The sequence below is a fragment of the Salvelinus sp. IW2-2015 genome, linkage group LG32, assembly GCF_002910315.2.
Source record: "Salvelinus sp. IW2-2015 linkage group LG32, ASM291031v2, whole genome shotgun sequence".
Classification (NCBI taxonomy): Eukaryota; Metazoa; Chordata; class Actinopteri; order Salmoniformes; family Salmonidae; genus Salvelinus; species Salvelinus sp. IW2-2015.
The window spans coordinates 18,003,315-18,025,669 of NC_036871.1; the positions used below are offsets into that span (position 1 = coordinate 18,003,315).

A 22,355-nucleotide genomic window follows, 5' to 3' on the forward strand; every position below is an offset into this window, starting at 1 on the left:
AATTTAAATGTAAACAAACCCTGTATAGCCTCAACACATTTAAAACTATAATTTTGATATATTGGATGGTCAGTCCTTGCATCAATAGCTCTGTCTATGAATTTAAGAATGGTTACATTTCTCCAGGCTCATCCCTCAGCTTTTTACCAAAACAGAGGTGGGGTGTCCGCTTTGTTATTGATTAATCTGCGGATTGCCCCTTTAAGAAGGTTTGCCTATACTCCTCACCCCTACTCCATCTAGGCTGTCCTCTAGACTTCCTTTAGAATCTGAACAATGTAGAACAACAATGCAATAAAGATACACATCAAGTAAAAACAATAGTTTTCAACTAAAATGTGTCCAGACTAACATGTAACTGATTTAGATTTCTTCCAAAGTAGGTCTATACATATCATGACAAAGTAAGCCACATTTACATTCTGTTCTCCACTGATACAGCAGTTATCTCTGCAATAATCCACTAATCATGTTACCTGTAGTTTAGGGCTGTGCACAATTGGCTCAGCGTCGTCCTGAATAGGGTTTGGCCAGGGTAGGCAGTCATTGTAAATAAGAATTTGTTCTTAACTGACGTGCCTGGTTAAATAAAGGTTAAATAAATAAATAGTTTACACTGTACAATTGGTATTTTAATATAAGAAAACCTATGTAGCGTATAAATGCATTATATCTGTGACAGGGTCATCTGGGGATAGGATAATCTGTGATAGTAAGTAAACAAACAAGACCTACACAATCAAATACGGGGTCCGAGTACCCCTGGTTGGGAACCACCGTACTACAGTGACAAAATGGGACGAGAGAGCGCTGCGCTTTTCATGCTGCCAATAGACTTCTATGTATTATATGAGCAGTTCCTATACATCCAATCACAAASAGGGTAACATCCCATAGATAAATCCAATTGGACGTTTCAGACAGGGCGTATTAGATAGTCGACAGCTCCACCTACCTCTGGTGGGAATTTATGTTTGGGAAGAGGGTAGAGTCAGCGAAAGGAAATACACGGACTCCGGTGGCGTTGTAGCCTTTGTTGTTACTGTTAATTATTGGACCCATGGTAAAWTATTTGTTTCGGAGTGTACGGTCATGAAGAACCCATATTAACCCCGTGTTGCTACATGGACAGTCTGTGCGCTACGGTAATCTATGCCAGCAACGCGGTGAAAATGGACTGAATGCGTGCAGAATACTTTCTCTACCACCACTTCAAGCAGGGACAGAATAAATACACATTTAGTTGTACATATCCTTTTTATATAACATTGTAGATGAAGGCTYTTATTTTCGGAATACTTTTTCCGTCTACGTTTTCATCGTCTGGTTTTGATTGCTTTGGCGTGCACAGTCCCCATTAAACAAGGATATATATATATTGTTAAATATGAGGAAGCAATTTATTACAGAGATACCAAAAAGAAAGAGGCCTTTCCGTTTTCAGGCCCGGATTTGAGTTCAGTAGGGGAATAATGGTGAAAAATCCAAATGGATAAAATATGGATATTGGAACACAATATTAGAGCAGTTGGATTGCTATCGATAACGTGACGTGCAAGTTTGATGCATAAAAAMAGAGAACAACCCATTTCTTCTACACTCAATAAATCTATTCGACTCAAATAAAGGGAAGTGGAACTGTTATTGGAATTACCACATTTTYAGTTGTGCCAGCAGCTTAAATGCACATTTTTATATGCGTTTTATGTTGCTTTTTTATTGCAATTTGAGCTGGACCGAGCATTGACTGTTCAATGGAAGTATGTTATCAGTTACCGGTTTTGCCTCTAGACAGGCCGGTTCCTAAACATGTTCTCAGCCGCAGGGGAGCCATTAGCTTCAGCTCCAATTCTTATTTTTTTGGTGGACCTGCCCCAAGACAGCTGGCCAAGGTAAGAGCAAGGGAAATAGCAATCTGGGGAATAAACAAAAACAATTTGATGCTTTCATTTTCAGCTATCAAATCAAGGTTGGGGTTGTGCTTACTGCCAGGAAATATTTGTATAGTTATATATTTTGATGGAAACAAAGAAGCCATATTCCTTTATCTGTTTACATTTTTAGTGGCCCACCAAATTAATTGTTATCACAATTGTTGTCGCATCATATTGATCAAGTTGACCCTTCCACAGGAATGCTCACAGTGGACTGATCTGTCATCTTTATAAATCTTTATCATAGTCTCTTAGATCAGTGAGATGCCTGACTTGACCTGGGTAAAACAACCCTCAGCCCCAATAATGTGACCAATGAAAACATTACCGTGATATTATTGTACTAATGTTTTAAGCTCTCCTTATCTGTATTGCAAAGAGGTTTTGATCCATTAAAGCTGATTGAAGTGAACCAAAACAGCTCATCTGTCTCAAAGTGAACCACAATATTCCATGTATTCTGGTCTGGGCTGTTGACAACATTGCACAGTAGAGGCCTTGTTTTTCATGCCATGCGTTCAAGACAGTTTTTGACAAGTGTTTCTGTATGGCTCCAACAGCTCTGGATAACTTGTAAAGATGGCAAAGTAAACTTTTTAACTAGTCCAAATCAAATTTTATTGGTCACATACACATGGTTAGCAGATGTTATTGCGGATGTAGCGAAATGCTTATGCTTCTAGATCCGACAGTGCATCAGTATCTAACAACTTCACAACAAAACCAAATATCTAACAAATTCCACAACAAAACCTAATACACACAATCTAGAAAAGGAATGGGATGAGAATATATAAGTATAAAATATATGGATGACCAGTGACAGAGCGGCTAAGATGCAATAGACAGTATATACAATAGAATAGATATTGAAGGATACAGTATATACAGTCGGAAGTTTACGTACACTTAGGTTGGAGTCATTAAAACTTGTTTTTCAACCACTCCATAAATTTCATCTTAACAACTATAGTTTTGGAAAGTCGGTTAGGACATCTACTTTGTGCATAACACAAGTAATTTTTCCAACAATTGTTTACAGACAGATTATTTCACTTATATGTTTCACAATTCCAGTGTGTCAGAAGTTTACATACACTAAGCTGACTGTGCCTTTAAACAGCTTGGAAAATTCCAGAAAATGATGTCATGCTTTAGAAGCTTCTGAGGCTAATTGACAATATTTGAGTCAATTGGAGGTGTATCTGTGGTGTATTTCAAGGCCTACCTTCAAACTCAGTGCCTCTTTGCTTGACATCATGAAAAATCAAAAGAAATCAGCCAAGACCTCAGAACAAATGTGTAGACCTCCACAAGTCTGGTTCAGCCTTGGGAGCAATTTCCAAATGCCTGAAGGTACCACGTTCATCTGTACAAACAATAGTATGCAAGTATAAACACCGTGGCACCACGCAGCCATCATACCGCTCAGGAAGGAGACGCGTTTGTCTCCTAGAGATGAACGTATTTTGAAGTAATCACCAGAACAACAGCAAAGGACATTGTGAAGATGCTGGAGGAAACAGGTACAAAGGTATCTATATCCACAGTAAAACGAGTTCTATATCGACATAACCTGAGAGGCCGCTCAGCAAGGAAGAAGCCACTGCTCCAAAACTGCCATAAAAATCCAGACTACGGTTTGCAACTGCACATGGGGACAAAGATTGTACTTTTTGGGGAAATGTCCTCTGGTCTGATGAAACAAAAATATAACTGTTTGGCCATAAATGACCATTGTTATGTTTGGAAGAAAAAGGGGGATGCATGCAAGCCGAAAAACACATCCTAACTGTGAAGCACGGTGGTGGCAGCATCATGTTGTGGGGGTGCTTTGCTGCGGAGCTTACTGTGCACTTCACAAAATAGATGGCATCATGAGGTAGGAAAATTAGTAGATATATTGAAGCAACATCTCAAGACATCAGTCAGGAAGTTAGAGCTTGGGTCTTCCAAATGGACAATGACCCAAGCATACTTTCAAAGTTGTGGCAAAATGGCTTAAGGCCAACAAAGTCAAGGTATTGGAGTGGCCATCACAAGCCCTGACTTCAATCCTTAGAAAATTTGTGGGCAGAACTGAAAAAGCGTGTGCGAGCAAGGATGCCTACAAACCTGACTCAGTTACACCAGCTCTGTCAGGAGGAATGGGCCAAAATTCACCCAACTTATTGTGGGAAGCTTGGTGGAAGGCTAACTGAAACATTTGACCCAAGTTAAACAATTTAAAGGCAATGCTACCAAATACTAATTGAGTGTATGTAACTTCTGACCCACTGGGAATGTTTTCTTAAAATAAAAGTGGTGATCCTAATGACCTAACAGGGAATTTTTACTGGATTAAATGTCAGGAATTGTGAAAAACTGAGTTTAAATGTATTTGTCTAAGGTGTATGTAAACTTCCGACTTCAACTGTACATATGAGATGAGTCATGCAAGATATTTAAACATTCTTAAAGTGGCATTATAAAAGTGACTAGTGATCCATTTATTAAAGTGGCCATTGATATCAAGTCTGTAGGTAGGCAGCCACCTCTCTGTGCTAGTGGTGGCTGTTTAACAATCTGATGGCCTTGAGATAGAAGYTGTTTTTCAATCTCTCTGTCCCAGCTTTGATGCACCTGTGCTGACCTTCTGGATGGAAGCGGGGTGAACAGGTAGTGGCTCGGGTGGTTATTGTCCTTGATTATCTTTTTTGCCTTCCTGTGATATCAGGTGTTGTAGGTGTCCTGGAGGGCAGGTAGTTTGCCCATGGTGATGCGTTGTGCAGAACGCACCACCCTCTGGAGAGCCCTGTGGTTGTGTGCGGTGCAGTTGCCGTACCAGGCGGTGATACAKCCCGAAAGGATGCTCTCAAWTGTATAAGTTAGTGAGGGTTTTCGGTGACAAGCCACATTTTTTCAGCCTCCTGAGGTTGAAGAGGCGCTGTTGTGCCTTCTTCACCACACGGTCTGTGTGCGTGGATCATTTCAGTTTGTCGGTGATATGTACACCGAGGAACTTAAGACGTTCCACCTTCTMCACTGCTGTCCTGTTGATGTGGATAGGGGGGTGCTTCCTTTGCTTTTTCCTGAAGTCCACGATCATYTATTTTGTTTTGCTGACATTGAGTGAGAGGTTATTTTCTGGACACCACACTCCGAGGGCCTCACCTCCTCCATGTAGGCTGTCTTRTCGYTGTTGGTAATCAAGCCTACTACTGTAGAGTCGTCTGCAAACTTGATGATTGAGTTGGAGGCGTGCATGGCCACGCAGTCATGGGTGAACAGGGAGTACAGAAGAGGGCTGAGAAGGCACCCTTGTGGRGCCTTAGTGTTGAGGATCAGCGGAGTGGAGATTTTGTTTCCTACCTTCACCACCTGGGAGCGACCCAGGGGGTCGAGACTAGAGGTCGACCGATTAATCGGAATGGCCGATTAATTAGGTCSGATTTCAAGTTTTCATAACAATCGGAAATCGGTATTTTTGGACACCGGTTTGGCCGATTAAAAAAATAATATATATATTTTTACACCTTTATTTAATCTTCATTTAACTAGGCAAGTCAGTTAAGAACACATTCTTATTTTCAATGACGGCCTAGGAACGGTGGGTTAACTGCCTCGTTCAGGGGCAAAACGACAGATTTTTACCATGTCAGCTCGGGGGATTCAATCTTGCAACCTTACAGTTAACTAGTCCAACRCTCTAACCACCTGATTACATTGCACTCCACGAGGAGCCTGCCTGTTACGCGAATGCAGTAGAAGCCAAGGTAAGTTGCTAGCTAGCATTAAACTTATCTTATAAAAAACAATCAATCAATCAATCATAATCACTAGTTAACTACACATGGTTGATGATATTACTAGTGTTGAGCTCTGAGCGTGTCCTGCGTTGCATATTAATCGATGCGGTGCGTATCGTTGCCTCAATGTGTACTCTAACCATAACATCAAATGCCTTTCTTAAAATCAGTACAACGAAGTATATTATTTAAACCTGCTTATTAGCTAAAAGAAATCCAGGTTTGCAGGCAATTTACCAGGTTGAAAATTGTGTCATCTTCTGGTGGTTCATTGCACGCAGATCAGTGTATATGCACACGTTTGGGCGCCTAATTTGCCAGAATTTTCACATAATAATGACATAACTTGAAGGTTGTTGCAATGTAACAGGATTATTTAGACTTATGGATGCCACCCCGTTAGATAAAATCCGGAACGGTTCTGTATTTCACTGAAGAATAAACGTCTTGTTTCGAGATAATAGTTTCCGGATTCGACAATATTAATGACCTAAAGCTCGTATTTCTGCTGTGTTATTATGTTATAACTAAGTCTATGATTTGATAGAGCAGTCTGACCGAGCGGTGGTAGGCCAGCAGCAGGCTCGTAACACTTCATACAACACAGCACTTTTTGGCGTTTTGCAGAAGCTCTTCGCTGTGCTTCAAGCCTACTCAACCCCAAGGATTAGGCTGGTGTAACCGAATGTGAAATCGGTATGCTATCTCTGTTAGCGGGTGCGCGACTAATAGCGTTTCAATAACTGGCAATCTCGGCTCTGAGACTTGGAGTAGTTATTCCCCTTGCTCTGCATGGGTAACGCTGCTTCGAGGGTGGCTGTTGTCGTTGTGTTCCTGGTTCGTGCCCAGGTAGGAGCGAGGAGAGGGATGGAAGCGATACTGTTACACTGGCAATACTAAAGTGCCTATTAGAACATCCAATATTCAAAGGTTAATGAAATACAAATGGTATAGAGAGTGAATGCTAGTGGTTCCTTTAAACATGAGAATTCAATATTCCCAGTTAAGAAGTTTTAGGTTGTAGTTATWATAGKAATTATAGGACTATTTCTCTCTATACCATTTGTATWTCATATACCTTTGACCAKGGKTTCTTAAACTTTTTCAGCCTGGGACCCAAATGAGAAATTCTGTGTTTTCCTGGAACCCAAGCTTAGGAAAATATGCAACTATACGTAAATATTGGTACATTTCATTGCCCTTATGCTTAAAAAAATGCAATATAGACAAAAACAAATAACACTGAAATACCCATAAATCTTTTCATGTTTATTTTTCCCCATTAAAAACACTCTTACATACCTGTCTAGGTTGGAACTGTTGCTGTTAAACTACAATAAATAATTTAATTCTGAACTGGAATAAACGGATTGATCACATCACACAGATGTTTAACAACACATACACACAAGGCTTTTTGATCGTGCAACCCTAGGTAACTACAGATWAAAAATKATCAGGCCTACTGTACATCTTACTGTATACATTATTGTTGATAGAAAGTCTAGGTTGGAACTATTGCTGTTAAAATACATATTTTTTATTCTGAACTGGAATAAACTGATTGATCACATCACACAGATGTAGACCAGAAAACACACACACATACACACAGTCCTAATGAGAGGTGTGTGGCTGGTTGAAGTTTTCAACAAGCATGTCTATTCTGGGCTCAGTTAGTGACAGTGCAACACTGATGTAATGCTCAGCATTGACGCTTTTTCTGTACTTGAGAACCCTGACTTATGAGGGTGGTGCCAAACTGGATCAGAACATCTACTGCTTTCTCAGTCAGGCAGGAGACCACTTCCTGCTGCAGATGAGCAACCCAGAACTGTGTGAGTGTTTATCTCAAAAAGCATCTTGCTTCAATCAGTTTATTCCAGTTCAGAATACAAATTATTACTTGTAACAGCAACAGTTCCAACCTAGACTTGTTATCAACAATTTCTACAGTAAAATGTACAGTACGCCTGAATTTTTCATCTTCATCTGTACTGTTTCTTAGGGTTGCACTATCAGTAGCTAGTTAGCTTGCTTTGGCTAACGTTAGCTATTAGCTGTGTAACGTTACAAGGCCAGGGGWTTGTTTGAAAGAGAAACTCMCATCTACTMCTATGAGAGATAGTACTCCCTTATTTCTGCCTATCATCACCTGTTATAAAATGACAACAAYGCCTTGTTAGTTACTTTTCATCTTTCGAAGCACTGTTTCCTGAAGCATTCTGCCCTGTTTTGAAATAACTAACTGTGTTTACTGTCATGTTGTGCCTGGATGTTTGGTCAGGATGTGTTGTTTTATTAATTTGTTCGTTTTGAGAGACTCGTTATTAAGCACTTCCCCACACAAAACACATTGTGGGCGCTCCTTGTTTTTTCTCAAAGTTTGTATGAAAGAGACAAAAAGTCATCACTGTATTTGCGTTTCATGACGATTGAGCTCAGTCAGAACTTGTGGCTAGCATGAGTCCATTTCATGACAGCGGTGAGTGATGGCGAGTGGGAATAACAAGTCAGTGGCTTGAACAATAGCGCTGTAGCGTGTGGGTCACAGAGTGATCTTCAAGAAAACTGCAGAAAAAAGATCAGGTAAACCGCGAAGCACACAGGCATCTCCCTCTCCCAGCTACCAAACTGAGCAGAGACCGCTGGTAAACAGAGAGCGCAGTTGCACTTGGCCAAATCAATTCSAGTAATTAATGAAATAATTATACATTTACGTCGCRAGCCACCATTAACAGGTCCGCGACCCATACTTTAAGAAACTCTGCCTTTGACTATTGGATGTTCTTATAGGCACTATAGTACTGCCAGCCTAATCTCGGGAGTTGATAGGCTTGAAGTCATAAACAGCGCTGTGCTGCTGGCAAACGCAGGAAAGTGCTGTTTGAATGAATGCTTATGAGCCTGCTGCTGCCAACCACCGCTCAGTTGGACTGCTCTATCAACTATCAAATCATAGACTTAATTATAATATAATAAACACACAGAAATACGAGCCTTAGGTCATTAATATGGTCAAATCCGGAAACTATCATTTCGAAATGATTTCAGTGAAATACGGAACCGTTCCGTATATTATCGAACGGGTGGCAACTCTAAGTCTAAATATTGCTGTTACATTGCACAACCTTCAATGTCATGCCATAATGATGTAAAATTCTGGCAAATGAATTACGGTCTTTGTTAGGAAGAAATGGTCTTCACACAGTTCGCAACGAGCCAGGCGGCCCAAACTGCTGCGTATGCCCTGACTCTGCTTGCAGTGAACGCAAGAGAAGTGACACAATTTCCCTAGTTAATATTGCCTGCTAACATWAWTTTTWWAAAACTAAATATGCAGGTTAAAAAAWATATACTTGTGTATTGATTTTAAGAAAGGCATTSATGTTCATAGTAAGGTGCAACGAGTGTGCTTTTTTCGCGAAAGCGCTTTTGTTAAATCATCATCCATTTGGCGAAGTAGGCTGTGATTCGATGATAAATTAACAGGCACCACATTGATTATATGCAACGCAGGACAAGCTAGTTAAACTAGTAATGTCATCAACCATGTGTAGTTAACTAGTGATTATGTTAAGATTGATTGTTTTTTATAAGTTTAATGCTAGCTAGCAACTTACCTTGGCTCCTTGCTGCAGTCTTGTAACAGGTGGTCAGCCTGCCATGCAGTCTCCTCGTGGATTGCAATGTAATCAACCATAATCGGCGACCAAAAATGCAGATTAATGATTGTTATGAAAACTTGAAATTGGCCCTAATTAATCGGCCGTGCTGCTAACATGCAGATACCCATAGACTTCCTGTCGATACCCATAGACTTCCTGTCATTGCGCTAATGCTAGCGCTAATGCTAAACTACCTCTAACTTCCTTCATACTGGACACAGAGACATAAAAATGGTATCCACAAGTTAATTTGACTCTGGTGAAGTAGATAAAGGGCTTCATGGCCAAAATCCCGAAGTATCCCTTTAAAAGTTTCTGAGGGGTTTCTTTCTTTTAGTTGAGACATCATCATTGTATAAAGTTGTTTTCTGTTATTAGAGCTATTCTCTTCATATTCATACTCGATCAAAGTGARGTTAAATTGTTATATGTTTACATAATAAGATTGCAAATGGAACTATTCATGAGGTAGATATGACATGATGGTMCTTACCTCACACTTCACCTCCAACTCCCCTGCAGGCTTAACAGCCCTGCATCACTCTGTGTTCTGTGAGAGGCCAGTAAGGGTCTGTGATTAGTTTATGAACCCCTCACAATGCTCCAGTCCAGACTGTTTGTCTTTCCCCTATATTGCTGATTGTCTTTTATGGCCCTCCATGAGCCAGACCTCATGGTCTGTTCCATTAAGAGAAGGGCCCATCCAGTGCAGACACACACACACACACCCTCTGAAGTTGGATTTACTACAGGTAACGCACTGGAAGGACTGTGGAGAWGCTCAGGCTGCTTTCCACACTGAAGTGCCACAATTCATGGGGATACTTTGAATTTGTGAAGCACCTTAGAACAGTTTTAGCTCTTGTTTCTTTTACAGTTTAGAGACTGCATGTGTTTTGGGGACAGGCMACACAAAAGCTAAGGGAGAGTTCATCTGTCCTGTACTTTCCTCCTCTTTTAGCTTCATTATTTTTGTTACATCGCTGGAGTCAGCCAGCCCACTAGAACTGATATGGGATAAACCTGAGCAATGCAAGGTTTACTTGCCCTAGAGTAATAGCCCAGACTAATAAACCTGATTGGTCTGTCTGCTTGATTGATGGATACAATTCAGATTTTAAATGTCAAGGCACCTCAAACACCGAGTCGTTCGCTGCAATGGACTTACTGTACAGCTACAGCATAATGAAGATTACAGTCCAGGTATTTCCTGAGTCGCTCAGTGACGCAGATGCTATGCATTTTTTCAGAAGCACGCCAGAATRTCATCTGCTGTGGAAGTGAATAATCTGTTTTAGCTGTCTAGTCATGTAGCCAGCCAGCCGGGCTACTCRTCAGACTAGCTTGTAGTTAATAGATATGGCTGTCTAAGGTGTGTGCATACTAAACTTTGCTCAGATATTTAGACCTTATGAATAATACAGGATGATGCAGATGGAGATAAGGAGACTGCTGTTGAATGGGCCAGTGACGTCAAGAGGTGTCATGATGCTGTATGAGTGATGCGGGTAGGACTAGAGAGCCTGTTTAAACATGACAGSCAAAGCCCCTGTGACTGTGTGATTGTGTGTCCATAGTTGAACCACATCAAAGGCATCTGATCTGACTGAAAAACAGTCATCTGAACATGTACATTGCATTGTCTGTCCTCTGCAACAACAACATAGTATTAGATTGCAAGTACTGTCTCTAGCTAAGTCAGGGATGGGCAACCTTGAGRGAAAGAGAAAAACTGCTGATTCACAACCAAATTTGGAAATTGAGACCCTGACTGAGTCCCCCCCCCCAAAGAATATATCTACAGTACAAGTCAAAAGTTTGGACACACCTACTCATTCCATGTGTTTTAAAAAAACTATTTTCTACATTGTGGAATAACAGTGAAGACATCACAATTCTGAAATGACACATATGGAATCATGTAGTAACCAAAAAAGTGTTAAACAAATCAAAATATATTTTATATTTGAGATTCTTCAAAGTAGCCACCATTTGCCTTGATGACAGCTTTGCACTCTTGGCGTTTTCTCAACCAGCTTCATGAGGTAGTCACTGGAATGGCATTCGGATTAAGCAGTGTGCCATTGATAAAGTTAATTTGGTGGGAATTTCTCGCCTCCCTTTAAATTCTTGTCCAATAGGGGGCTGTGTTTTCACTTTGGAAAAATAATAGTGCCCATGAAACGGCCTTCGCCTACTCCTTTTACAGAACAGATAGATCATTAATTATTACTATTGGATAGAAAACACTCAGAAGTTTCTAAAACTGTTTGGAAATTATGTCTGTTGGTAAAAAACGAACTCATTTTGCAGCAAACTTGCCATGCCAGAAAGTAAAAACCTTCGGAAAACGGGCCTGTTTCAGGGCCTCGCCTATTTCAATTGCCCTTATATTTATCGATATTGGCATGCACTTCATACGCCTCTCCTAAGTGGCAACAGGACAGTGAAGGTGAAGGGCGTCAGTGTCTAGCTTGATCTGAGGTCGAACAAGAGCTTTTGATGAGGGGTCAGGCAAATTCCTTTGTCTACCAAGGCGCGGAGAAGCACCATCGATATCTGTCTTTCTGATTAAGCGTTCGTGTTACACGTGCGATCAAGTCTCCGTGCTCTGATTTTTATTTGATACAGTGATAATAAACTCGTAAGTAGGTTTTTTTCAACCCGATTTATCAGAGTTATCAAACGTTATTTGGACATGTTTGGAGTTCCCGTTCTTTTGCGTCGAAGAAAAATGGGCAACTTTATCAAACATGTGCTAGCATTGTGCGCGGAATTCGACCATGAAGAAAGAAGGACATTCTAGAAACCAAACAAACATTTATTCTGACCCAAGGAACTCCTTGTACCAAGATTCTGATGGAATCTCACGCAAAAAGTAAGAACATTTATGATGTTATTTTGTATATTTCTGTGGAAAATTGTTGATTCCTATTCTCCGCCGTTTTGCGCGAGCGCTGTCTCGCACTAACGCACAGCTGTTTGTTATGGTAAAGTTATTTAAAAATTCTATACACGGGGGCGGTTGCATTAAGAAACTAGTGTATCTTTATTTGCACAACAACAAGTTTTTATGTAAAGTTTATGATGAGCTTCTTTGCGTCAGGTTTAGGTGATGATCCAATAACGCTCCGGACATTGTGGGGAAATGTTGCTACTTATTGCACAATGTGATAAACCCACGTTTGCAGCTCTAAATCATGAACCATTTTTGAACAAAACATTAAGTGTATTGCTATAACTGATGTGTATTAAGACTGTCATCTGATGAAGTTGTATCAAGCGTTAGTGATTAATTTTATATCTTTTGCTGCGCTTTTTGCGAATTAGCATACCTTTTGCGGTGAAATAAAAAGCATTTGTGTGTTTGGGCATTGTGGTAAGCTAATATAATTCTTATATTGTGTTTTCGCTGTAAAGACACTTTAAAAAAATCGGATAATTATGGCTGGATTCAGAAGATGTTTATCTTCATTTGCTGTACACCATGCTATTTTCATTAAATGTTTTTATGATGGAGTACTTTATGTTTTCACGGCGTTTTCTTGTAATTATTCTGGCTGCTCGGTGCTATTCTTGATGGTAGCCTGCAATGCTAAAACCTATGATTTATACCTCAAATATGCCACATTATGTTGAACAAACATAAATGTATGGTTAACATGTTTATAAGACTGTCATCTGATTGAAGTTGGTTTCTTGGTTAGTGCTAATGTATATCTCTATCTGGGCGCGGCTTTGTTATAAGCTACCTATGCGGTAGCAAACACGTGGTGAAAATATGCGGTTGAGTGCTTGGCTATGTGTGTGTTAGCTAATAGAAATAAATGCTGTTCGGCAAAATAAAAAATGATGATGGTCCTGGATTCACAAGATTGTGTTATCTTTCATTTGCTGTATTGGAACTTGTGATTTCATGAAATGTATTATTATATGATATTCCCTGTCCCGATTAGGCTAGGCCTATTGCTAGTCAGCTTTTTTGATGAGGGATCCCGGAGTCCTGGGAGAGAGAAGTGGTAGAGGTTAATGAGTTTGAGCCAATCACTGGTTGTGTCGTGTGACAAGGAAGGCGGTGTATACAGAAGACTAGCATTATTTGCGTGAAACACCAAGTTCATATTGTGGGCAACGAAGAACAGCTCAAATAAGCAAAGAGAAACGGACAGTCCACATCGTACTTCCAAACATTGAAGGTCCAGTCAATCCGGAAAAATTTCAAGAACATTTGATCAGTTTCTTCAATGTGCAGTCCCAAAAACCCATCAAGCACTGTGATGAAACTGCGCTCTCATGAGTACCCCCACAGGAAAGGAAGACCCAGAGTTACCTCTGCTGCAGAGGATAAGCTTCACTTGATTTAACTGCACCTCAGATTGCAGCCCAAATAAAATGCTTCACAGAGTTCAAAGTACAGAGACACATCTCAACACAAGCTGTGTCAGAGGAGGTGACTGGCTTTGAATCAGGCCTTCCGTTGGTCACATTTTGCTTTCTTTCACATATAACCATGGCATTCAGTTAAGACAGAATTCTTAACAGTGGGTTAATGCTTATTCAGGGGCAGAATCACAGATTTTTACCTTGTCACCTCAGGGATTCGATCCAGAACCTTTCAGTTACTGGCCTAAAGCCTCTAACCACTTAGGCTACCTTGCCAAATTTGCCTACAGAGGAAACCAACTACTAAAGGACCACCAATAATAAGAAGAGGACTTGCTTGCGGCAAGAAACATGAGCAATGGGACATTAGATCTTGTAGGAAATCTGTCCTTTGGTCTGATGAGTCCAAATTTGAGATTTTTGGTTCCAACCGTGTCTTTGTGAGACGCCGAGTCGGTGAACAAAACCCAATAATGTGTAGGAAAAATGGCGCCAGAAGAAATGGCAGCAGTTTTACGGAGCCCAACCAATTGTGCTATTATGTGGGTTTTTTTGCGTTATTTTTAACTTAATTTGTACATAATGTTTCTGCAACCGTATCTTACGGCAAAAAAGAGCTTCTGGATATCAGGACAGCGATCACTCACCTCGGATTAGACAAAGATTTTTTCTACAACAAGGAGGATGCACAAGACATTCTCCAAACACCCCACATGGCCGACATCCCCGTTATTTGCAAGAGGAAGCGACGCATGTACAGAGGACAAAGAGCCGGATGCCTGGTCAGGACCTGGAGAAGGCGAGTGGAAACCTGCCGTTACCGTCAATACTACTCGCCAACGTGCAATCATTGGACAATAAATTAGACGAGGTACGATCACGAATATCCTACCAACAGGACATCAAACACTGTAATATCCTATCTTTCACGGAATCGTGGCTGAATGACGACATGGATATTCAGCTAGCGGGATCTACGCTGCACCAGCAAGATAGAACAGCACACTCCGGTAAGACGAGGGGGGCGGTCTGTGCATATTTGTAAACAACAGCTGGTGCACTAAMTCTAAGGAAGTCTCTAGATTTTGCTTGCCTGAAGTAGAGTATATTGTGATAAATTGCAGGCCACACTACTTGCCTAGAGAGTTTTCAGCTATACTTTTCGTGGTTGTTTATTTACCACCACAGACAGATGCTGGCACTAAGACCACACTCAGTCAGCTGTATAAGGAAATAAGCAAACAGGAAACCACTCACCCAGAGGCGGCGCTCCTAATGGCCGAAGACTTTAATGCAGGGAAACTTAAATCAGTTCTACCAAATTTCTATCAACATGTTAAATGTGCAACCAGAGGGRAAAAAAATCTAGATCACCTGTACTCCACACACAGASACGCGTACAAAGCTCTCCCTYGCCCTCCATTTGGTAAATCCGAACACAACTCTAGCCTCCTGATTCCTGCTTACAAGCAAAAATTWAAGCAGGAAGCACCAGTGACTCGGTCTATAAAAAAGTGGTCAGATGAAGCAGATGCTAAACTACAGGACTGCTTTGCTGTCACAGACTGGAAAATGTTCCGGGATTCTTCCGATGGCATTGTGKAGTGCAAACTATTACAGACTACAAAGGGAAGCACAGCCGCGAGCTGCCCAGTGACACGAGCCTACCAGACGAGCAAAATCACTTCTATGCTCGCTTCGAGGCAAGCAACACTGAGGCATGCATGAGAGCATCAGCTGTTCCGGACGCCTGTGTGATCACGCTCTCCGTAGCCGACGTGAGTAAGACCTTTAAACAGGTCAACATACACAAGGCTGCGGGGCCAGATGGATTACCAGGACGTGTGCTCCGGGCATCTGCTGACCAACTGGCAGGTGTCTTCACTGACATTTTCAACATGTTCCTGATTGAGTCTGTAATACCAACATGTTTCAAGCAGACCACCATAGTCCMTGTGCCCAAGAACACAAAGGCAACCTGCCTAAATGACTACAGACCCGTAGCACTCACGTCCCTGGCCATGAAGTGCTTTGAAAGGTTGATAATGGCTCACATCAACACCATTATCCCAGAAACCCTAGACCCACTCCAATTTCCATACCGCCCAAACATATCCATARATGATGCAATCTCTATTGCACTCCACACTGCCCTTTCCCACCTGGACRAAAGGAACACCTATGTGAGAACGTTATTCATTGACTACAGCTCAGCGTTCAACACTATAGTACTCTCAAAGCTCATCACTAAGCTAAGGATCCTGTGACTAAACACCTCCCTCTKCAACTGGATTCTGGACTTCCTGACAGGCCGCCCCCAGGAGGTGAGGGTAGGTAGTAACACATCTGCCATGCTGATCCTCAACACTGGAGCTCCCCAGGGGTGTGTGCTCAKTCCCCTCCTGTACTCCCTGTTCACCCACGACTGCATGGCCAGGCACGACTCCAACACCATCATTAAGTTTACAGACGACACAACAGGGGTAGGCCTGATCACCGACAAAGGCGAGACAGCCTATAGGGAGAAGGTCAGAGACCTGGCCGGATGGTGCCAGAATAACAACCTATCCCTCAACGTAGCCAAGACTAAGGAGATGATTGTGGACACAGGAAAAGGAGACCGAGCACGCCCCCATCTCACTCAGAAACAGCAGAGGACACCCCCCTATTCCACATCGACGGGCAGTAGTGGAGAAGTGGAACATTTTAAGTTCCTCGGTGTACACCATCACGACCAAATTGAATTGGTCCACCCAACAGACACGTTGCTGAAGAAGGCGCAGCAGCGCCTCTTCAACCTCAGGAGCTGAAGAAATTCGCTGTCACCAAAAGCACTCACAAACTTCTTTAACAGATGCACAATCGAGAGGCATCCTGTCGGGCGTATCACCGCCTGGTACGGCAACTGCTCCGCCACAACCGTAAGCTCTCCAGAGGGTAGTAGGTCTGCAGAACGCACCACCGGGGGCAAACTACCTGCCCTCCAGGACACCTACCCACCACCCAGTCACAGGAAGCATAAAGATCATCAAGGACAACAACCAACCCAAGCCACTGCCTGTCACCCCGCTATTCATCCAGAAGGCGAGCGTTCAAAGTACAGTGCATAAAGCAGGGACAGAGACTGAAAAACAGTGCATCTCAAGCCATCAGATCTGTTAGAACAGGCGACCACTAACATAGCGGCCGCTGCCAACAACTACTCAACTCCAGCCACTTTAAAAATGGGGAATTGATGAAATTATTAAAAAGCTACCACTAGCCACTTTAACAATGCCACTTAATATAATGTTTACATTTCCCTACATTACCCATCTCATATGTACTATACTAGTACTCTATATCATCTACTGCATCTTTGCCATCTTATGTAATACAGTACCATCTGACCACTTTAAACTATGCCACTTTTATGTTACATACCCTACAGTACTCATCTCATATGTATATACCGTTACTCTATACCATCTACTGCATCTTGCCATGCCGTTTCGTTACCACCACTCATTCATATATCTTTATGTACATTATTCTTATCCTACACTGTGTTGTTATAAGGAGTAGTTGTGGAATTGTTAGGTTAGATACTTGTGCGTTATTACTGCATGTCCGAACTAGAAGCACAAGCATTTGCGCCTACACTCGCATTAACATCTGCCTAACCATTTATGTGACTAATACATTGATTGATTTTGATTTGATTAGTGGAGCAGCTTCAAGCACTCCTTTTGGTCCACATCAACAACAACAGAATGGTCCAAACCACACCAAACAGTCGTGAAGAGGCAACAAAAAGCCTATTCCCTCAGGACCTTAAAAAGATTTGAGCATGGCGTTGAGATCCCTCGAAAAGGTTCTACAGCTGCAACATCGAGAGCATCCTGACTGGTTGCATCACTGCCTGGTACGGCAATTGCTCGGCCTCTGACCGCAAGGCACTACAGAGGGTAGTGCATACGGCCCAGTACGTCATTGGGGCTAAGCTGCCTGCCATCCAGGACCTCTACACCAGGCGGTGTCAGAGGAAGGCCCTAAAAATAGTCAAAGACCCCATCCACCCCAGTCATAGACTGTTCTCTCTACTGCCGCAYGGCAAGCGGTACCGGAGTGCCGCTTACCCCCAAGCCATAAGACTCCTGAACAGGTAATCAAATGGCTACCTGGACTATTTGCATTGTGTGCCTCCCCCCAACCCCTCGTTTTACGCTGCTGCTACTYTCTGTTTATCATATATGCATAGTCACTTTAACTATACATTCATGTACATACTACCTCAATTGGGCCGACCAACCAGTGCTCCCGCGCATTGGCTAATCGGGCTATCTGCATTGTGTCMCGCCACCCGCCAACCCCTCTTTTACGCTACTGCTACTCTCTGTTCATCATATATGCATAGTCACTGTTTGGGGTTTTAGGCTGGGTTTCTGTACAGCACTTTGAGATATCAGCTGATGTAAGAAGATTTTACATTTGATTTGAATTGATTTGACCTCCAAGCTGTGTAAGGGCTATTTCTTCAAGAAGGAGAGTGATGGGAGTGCTGCATCAGATGACCTGGCCTCCACAATCAACCGACSTCAAACCAAYTGAGATGGTTTGTGATGAGTTGGACCGCAGAGTGAAGGAAAAGCAGCCAACAAGTGCTCGGCATATGTGGGAACTCCTTCAAGACTGTTGGCAAAGCATTCCTCATGAAGCTGGTTGAGAGAATGACAAGAGTGTTCAAAGCTGTCATCAAGGCAAAGGGTGGCTACTTTGAAGAATCTCATATATAAAATATATTTTGATTTAACACTTTTTTTTGTTACTACATGATTCCATATGTGTTATTTCATAGTTTTGATGTCTTCACTACTATTCTACAATGAGTAGGTGTGTCCAAACTTTTGACTGATACAGTTGAAGTTGGAAGTTTACATACACCTTAGCCAAATACAATTAAACTCMGTTTTTCACAATTCCTGCTTGGGGTCATTGTCCATTTGGAAGACCAATTTGCTACCAAGCTTTAAATTCGTGACTATTGTCTTGAGATGTTGCTTCAATATATCCACATAATTTTCCTACCTCATGATGTCATCGATTTTGTGAATTGCACCAGGCCCTCCCTCAGTTTCTTGGCAAATTCTCACATGGAATAGCTTTCATTTCTCAGAACAAGATAGACTGACGAGTTCTGAAGAAAGTCTTTGTATCTGGCCAATTTGAGTCTTTAATCGAACCCACAATGCTGATGCTCCAGATACTCAACTAGTCTAAAGAAGGCCAGTTGTATTGCTTTTTTAAATCAGAACAACAGTTGTCACTGTGCTAGCACAAATGCAAAGGGTTTTCTAATGATCAATAGCCTTTTAAAATTATAAACTTGGATTAGCTAACACAACGTGCCATTGGAACAGGAGGGATGGTTGCTGATAATGGGCCTCTGTACGCATATGTAGATATTCCATAAAGAATATGCCCTTTCCAGCTACAATAGTCATTTACAACAATGTCTACACTGTATTTCTGTATTTTGGTACCTGTATTTCAAGGCCTACCTTCAAACTCAGTGCCTCTTTGCTTGAAATCAAAAAGAAATCAGCAAGACCTCAGAAAAAAATTGTAGACTCCACAAGTCTGGTTCATCCTTGGAGCAATTTCCAATGCCTGAAGCTACCACGTTCATCTGTACAAACAATAATACGCAAGTATAAAACCATGGGACCATGCAGCGTCATACCGCTCAGGAAGGAGACGCGTTCCATCTCCTAGAGATGAACGAACTTTGGTGCGAAAAGTGCAAATCAATCCCAGAACAACAGCAAAGGATTGTGAGATGTTGGAGGAACAGGTACAAAAGTATCTATTTCGACAGTAAAACGAGTCCTACTCGACATAATCTGAGAAGCCGCTCAGCAAGGAAGAAAGCCACTGCTCCAAAAACCACATAAAAAGCCAGACTACGGTTTGACACTGCACATGGGGACAAAGATCGTATTTTTTGTCCTCTGGTCTGATGAAACAAAAATAGAACTGTTTGGCCATAATGACCATCGTTATGTTTGGAGGATAAAGGGGAGGCTTGCAAGTCGAAGAACACCATCCAAACGTGAAGCACGGGGGTGGCAGCATCATGTGTGGGGGTGCTTTGCTGCGGAGGGCCTGGTGCAATTCACAAAATCGATGACATCATGAGGTAGGAAAATTATGTGGATATATTGAAGCAACATCTCAGACATCAGTCAGGAAGTTAAAGATTGGTCGCAAACGGGTCTTCCAAATGGACAATGACCCCAAGCAGGAATTGTGAAAAACGGAGTTTAATTGTATTTGGCTAAGGTGTATGTAAACTTCCAACTTCAACTGTATCGTCAAAAGTTTGGACACACCTACTCATTGTAGAATAGTAGTGAAGACATCAAAACTATGAAATAACACATATGGAATCATGTAGTAACAAAAAAAAGTGTTAAATCAAAATATATTTTATATATGAGATTCTTCAAAGTAGCCACCCTTTGCCTTGATGACAGCTTTGAACACTCTTGTCATTCTCTCAACCAGCTTCATGAGGAATGCTTTGCCAACAGTCTTGAAGGAGTTCCCACATATGCCGAGCACTTGTTGGCTGCTTTTCCTTCACCTGCGGTCCACCTCATCACAAACCATCTCAGTTGGTTTGACGTCGGTTGATTGTGGAGGCCAGGTCATCTGATGCAGCACTCCCATCACTCTCCTTCTTGAAGAAATAGCCCTTACACAGCTTGGAGGTCAAATCAATTCAAATCAAATGTAAAATCTTCTTACATCAGCTGATATCTCAAAGTGCTGTACAGAAACCCAGCCTAAACCCCAAACAGTGACTATGCATATATGATGAACAGAGAGTAGCAGTAGCGTAAAAGAGGGGTTGGCGGGTGGCGTGACACAATGCAGATAGCCCGATTAGCCAATGCGCGGGAGCACTGGTTGGTCGGCCAATTGAGGTAGTATGTACATGAATGTATAGTTAAAGGACTATGCATATATGATAAACAGAGAGTAGCAGCAGCGTAAAACGAGGGGTTGGGGGGAGGCACACAATGCAATAGTCCAGGTAGCCATTTGATTACCTGTTCAGGAGTCTTATGGCTTGGGGGTAAGCGGCACTCCGGTACCGCTTGCCGTGCGGCAGTAGAGAGAACAGTCTATGATGGGGTGGATGGGGTCTTTGACTATTTTTAGGGCTTCCTCGTACACCGCCTGGTGTAGAGGTCCTGGATGGCAGGCAGCTTGCCCCAATGACGTACTGGGCCGTATGCACTACCCTCTGTAGTGCCTTGCGGTCAGAGGCCGAGCAATTGCCGTACCAGGCAGTGATGCAACAGTCAGGATGCTCTCGATGTTGCAGCTGTAGAACCTTTTGAGGATCTCAGGACCCATGCCAAATCTTTTTAAGGTCCTGAGGGGGAATAGGCTTTTTGTTGTGCCCTCTTCACGACTGTCTTGGTGTGTTTGGACCATTCTAGTTCGTTGTTGATGTGGACACAAGGAGCTTGAAGCTGCTCACTACATGAGATGGGGGCGGCTCGGTCCCTCTTTTCCTGTAGTCCACAATCATCTCCTTAGTCTTGGCTACGTTGAGGGATAGGTTGTTATTCTGGCCACCATCCGGCCAGGTCTCGACCTTCTCCCTATAGGCTGTCTCGCCTTTGTCGGTGATCAGGCTACCCTGTTGTGTCGTCTGTAAACTTAATGATGGTGTTGGAGTCGTGCCTGGCCATGCAGTCGTGGGTGGAACAGGGAGTACAGGAGGGGACTGAGCCACACACCCCTGGGGAGCTCCAGTGTTGAGGATCAGCATGGCAGATGTGTTACTACCTACCCTCACCTCTGGGGGCGGCCTGTCAGGAAGTCCAGAATCCAGTTGAAGAGGGAGGTGTTTAGTCACAGGATCCTTAGCTTAGTGATGAGCTTTGAGAGTACTATAGTGTTGAACGCTGAGCTGTAGTCAATGAATAACGTTCTCACATAGGTGTTCCTTTCGTCCAGGTGGGAAAGGGCAGTGTGGAGTGCATAGAGATTGCATCATTTATGGATATGTTTGGGCGGTATGGAAATTGGAGTGGGTTAGGGTTCTGGGATATGGTGTTGATGTGAGCATTATCAACCTTTCAAAGCACTTCATGGCCAGGGACGTGAGTGCTACGGGTCTGTAGTCATTTAGGCAGGTTGCCTTTGTGTTCTTGGGCACAGGGACTATGGTGGTCTGCTTGAAACATGTTGGTATTACAGACTCAATCAGGAAATGTTGAAAATGTCAGTGAAGACACTGCCAGTTGGTCAGCAGATGCCCGGAGCACACGTCCTGGTAATCCATCTGGCCCCGCAGCCTTGTGTATGTTGACCTGTTTAAAGGTCTTACTCACGTCGGCTACGGAGAGCGTGATCACACAGGCGTCCGGAACAGCTGATGCTCTCATGCATGCCTCAGTGTTGCTTGCCTCGAAGCGAGCATAGAAGTGATTTTGCTCGTCTGGTTAGGCTCGTGTCACTGGGCAGCTCGCGGCTGTGCTTCCCTTTGTAGTCTGTAATAGTTTGCACTCCACAATGCCATCGGA

The 22,355-nt window shown here is 42.5% G+C and overlaps 1 protein-coding gene across 4 annotated transcripts in view; it reads left to right on the plus strand.

Moving 5' to 3' along the window:
- Positions 1-1,422: 1,422 nt before the first annotated feature.
- LOC111956754 (high affinity 3',5'-cyclic-AMP phosphodiesterase 7A) overlaps positions 1,423-22,355 on the plus strand; it is a 78,897-nt gene continuing 57,964 nt past the window's right edge. For 3 of the 4 annotated variants that reach the window (XM_023977329.2, XM_023977330.2, XM_023977331.2), the window contains exon 1: positions 1,666-1,892. In XM_023977329.2, coding sequence (XP_023833097.1) covers positions 1,755-1,892 — 138 coding nt within the window. In that variant the 5' untranslated portion in view covers positions 1,666-1,754. Of the gene's footprint in view, positions 1,893-22,355 lie in introns of all 4 variants that reach the window. The other variant, XM_023977328.2, reaches the window with a different exon arrangement.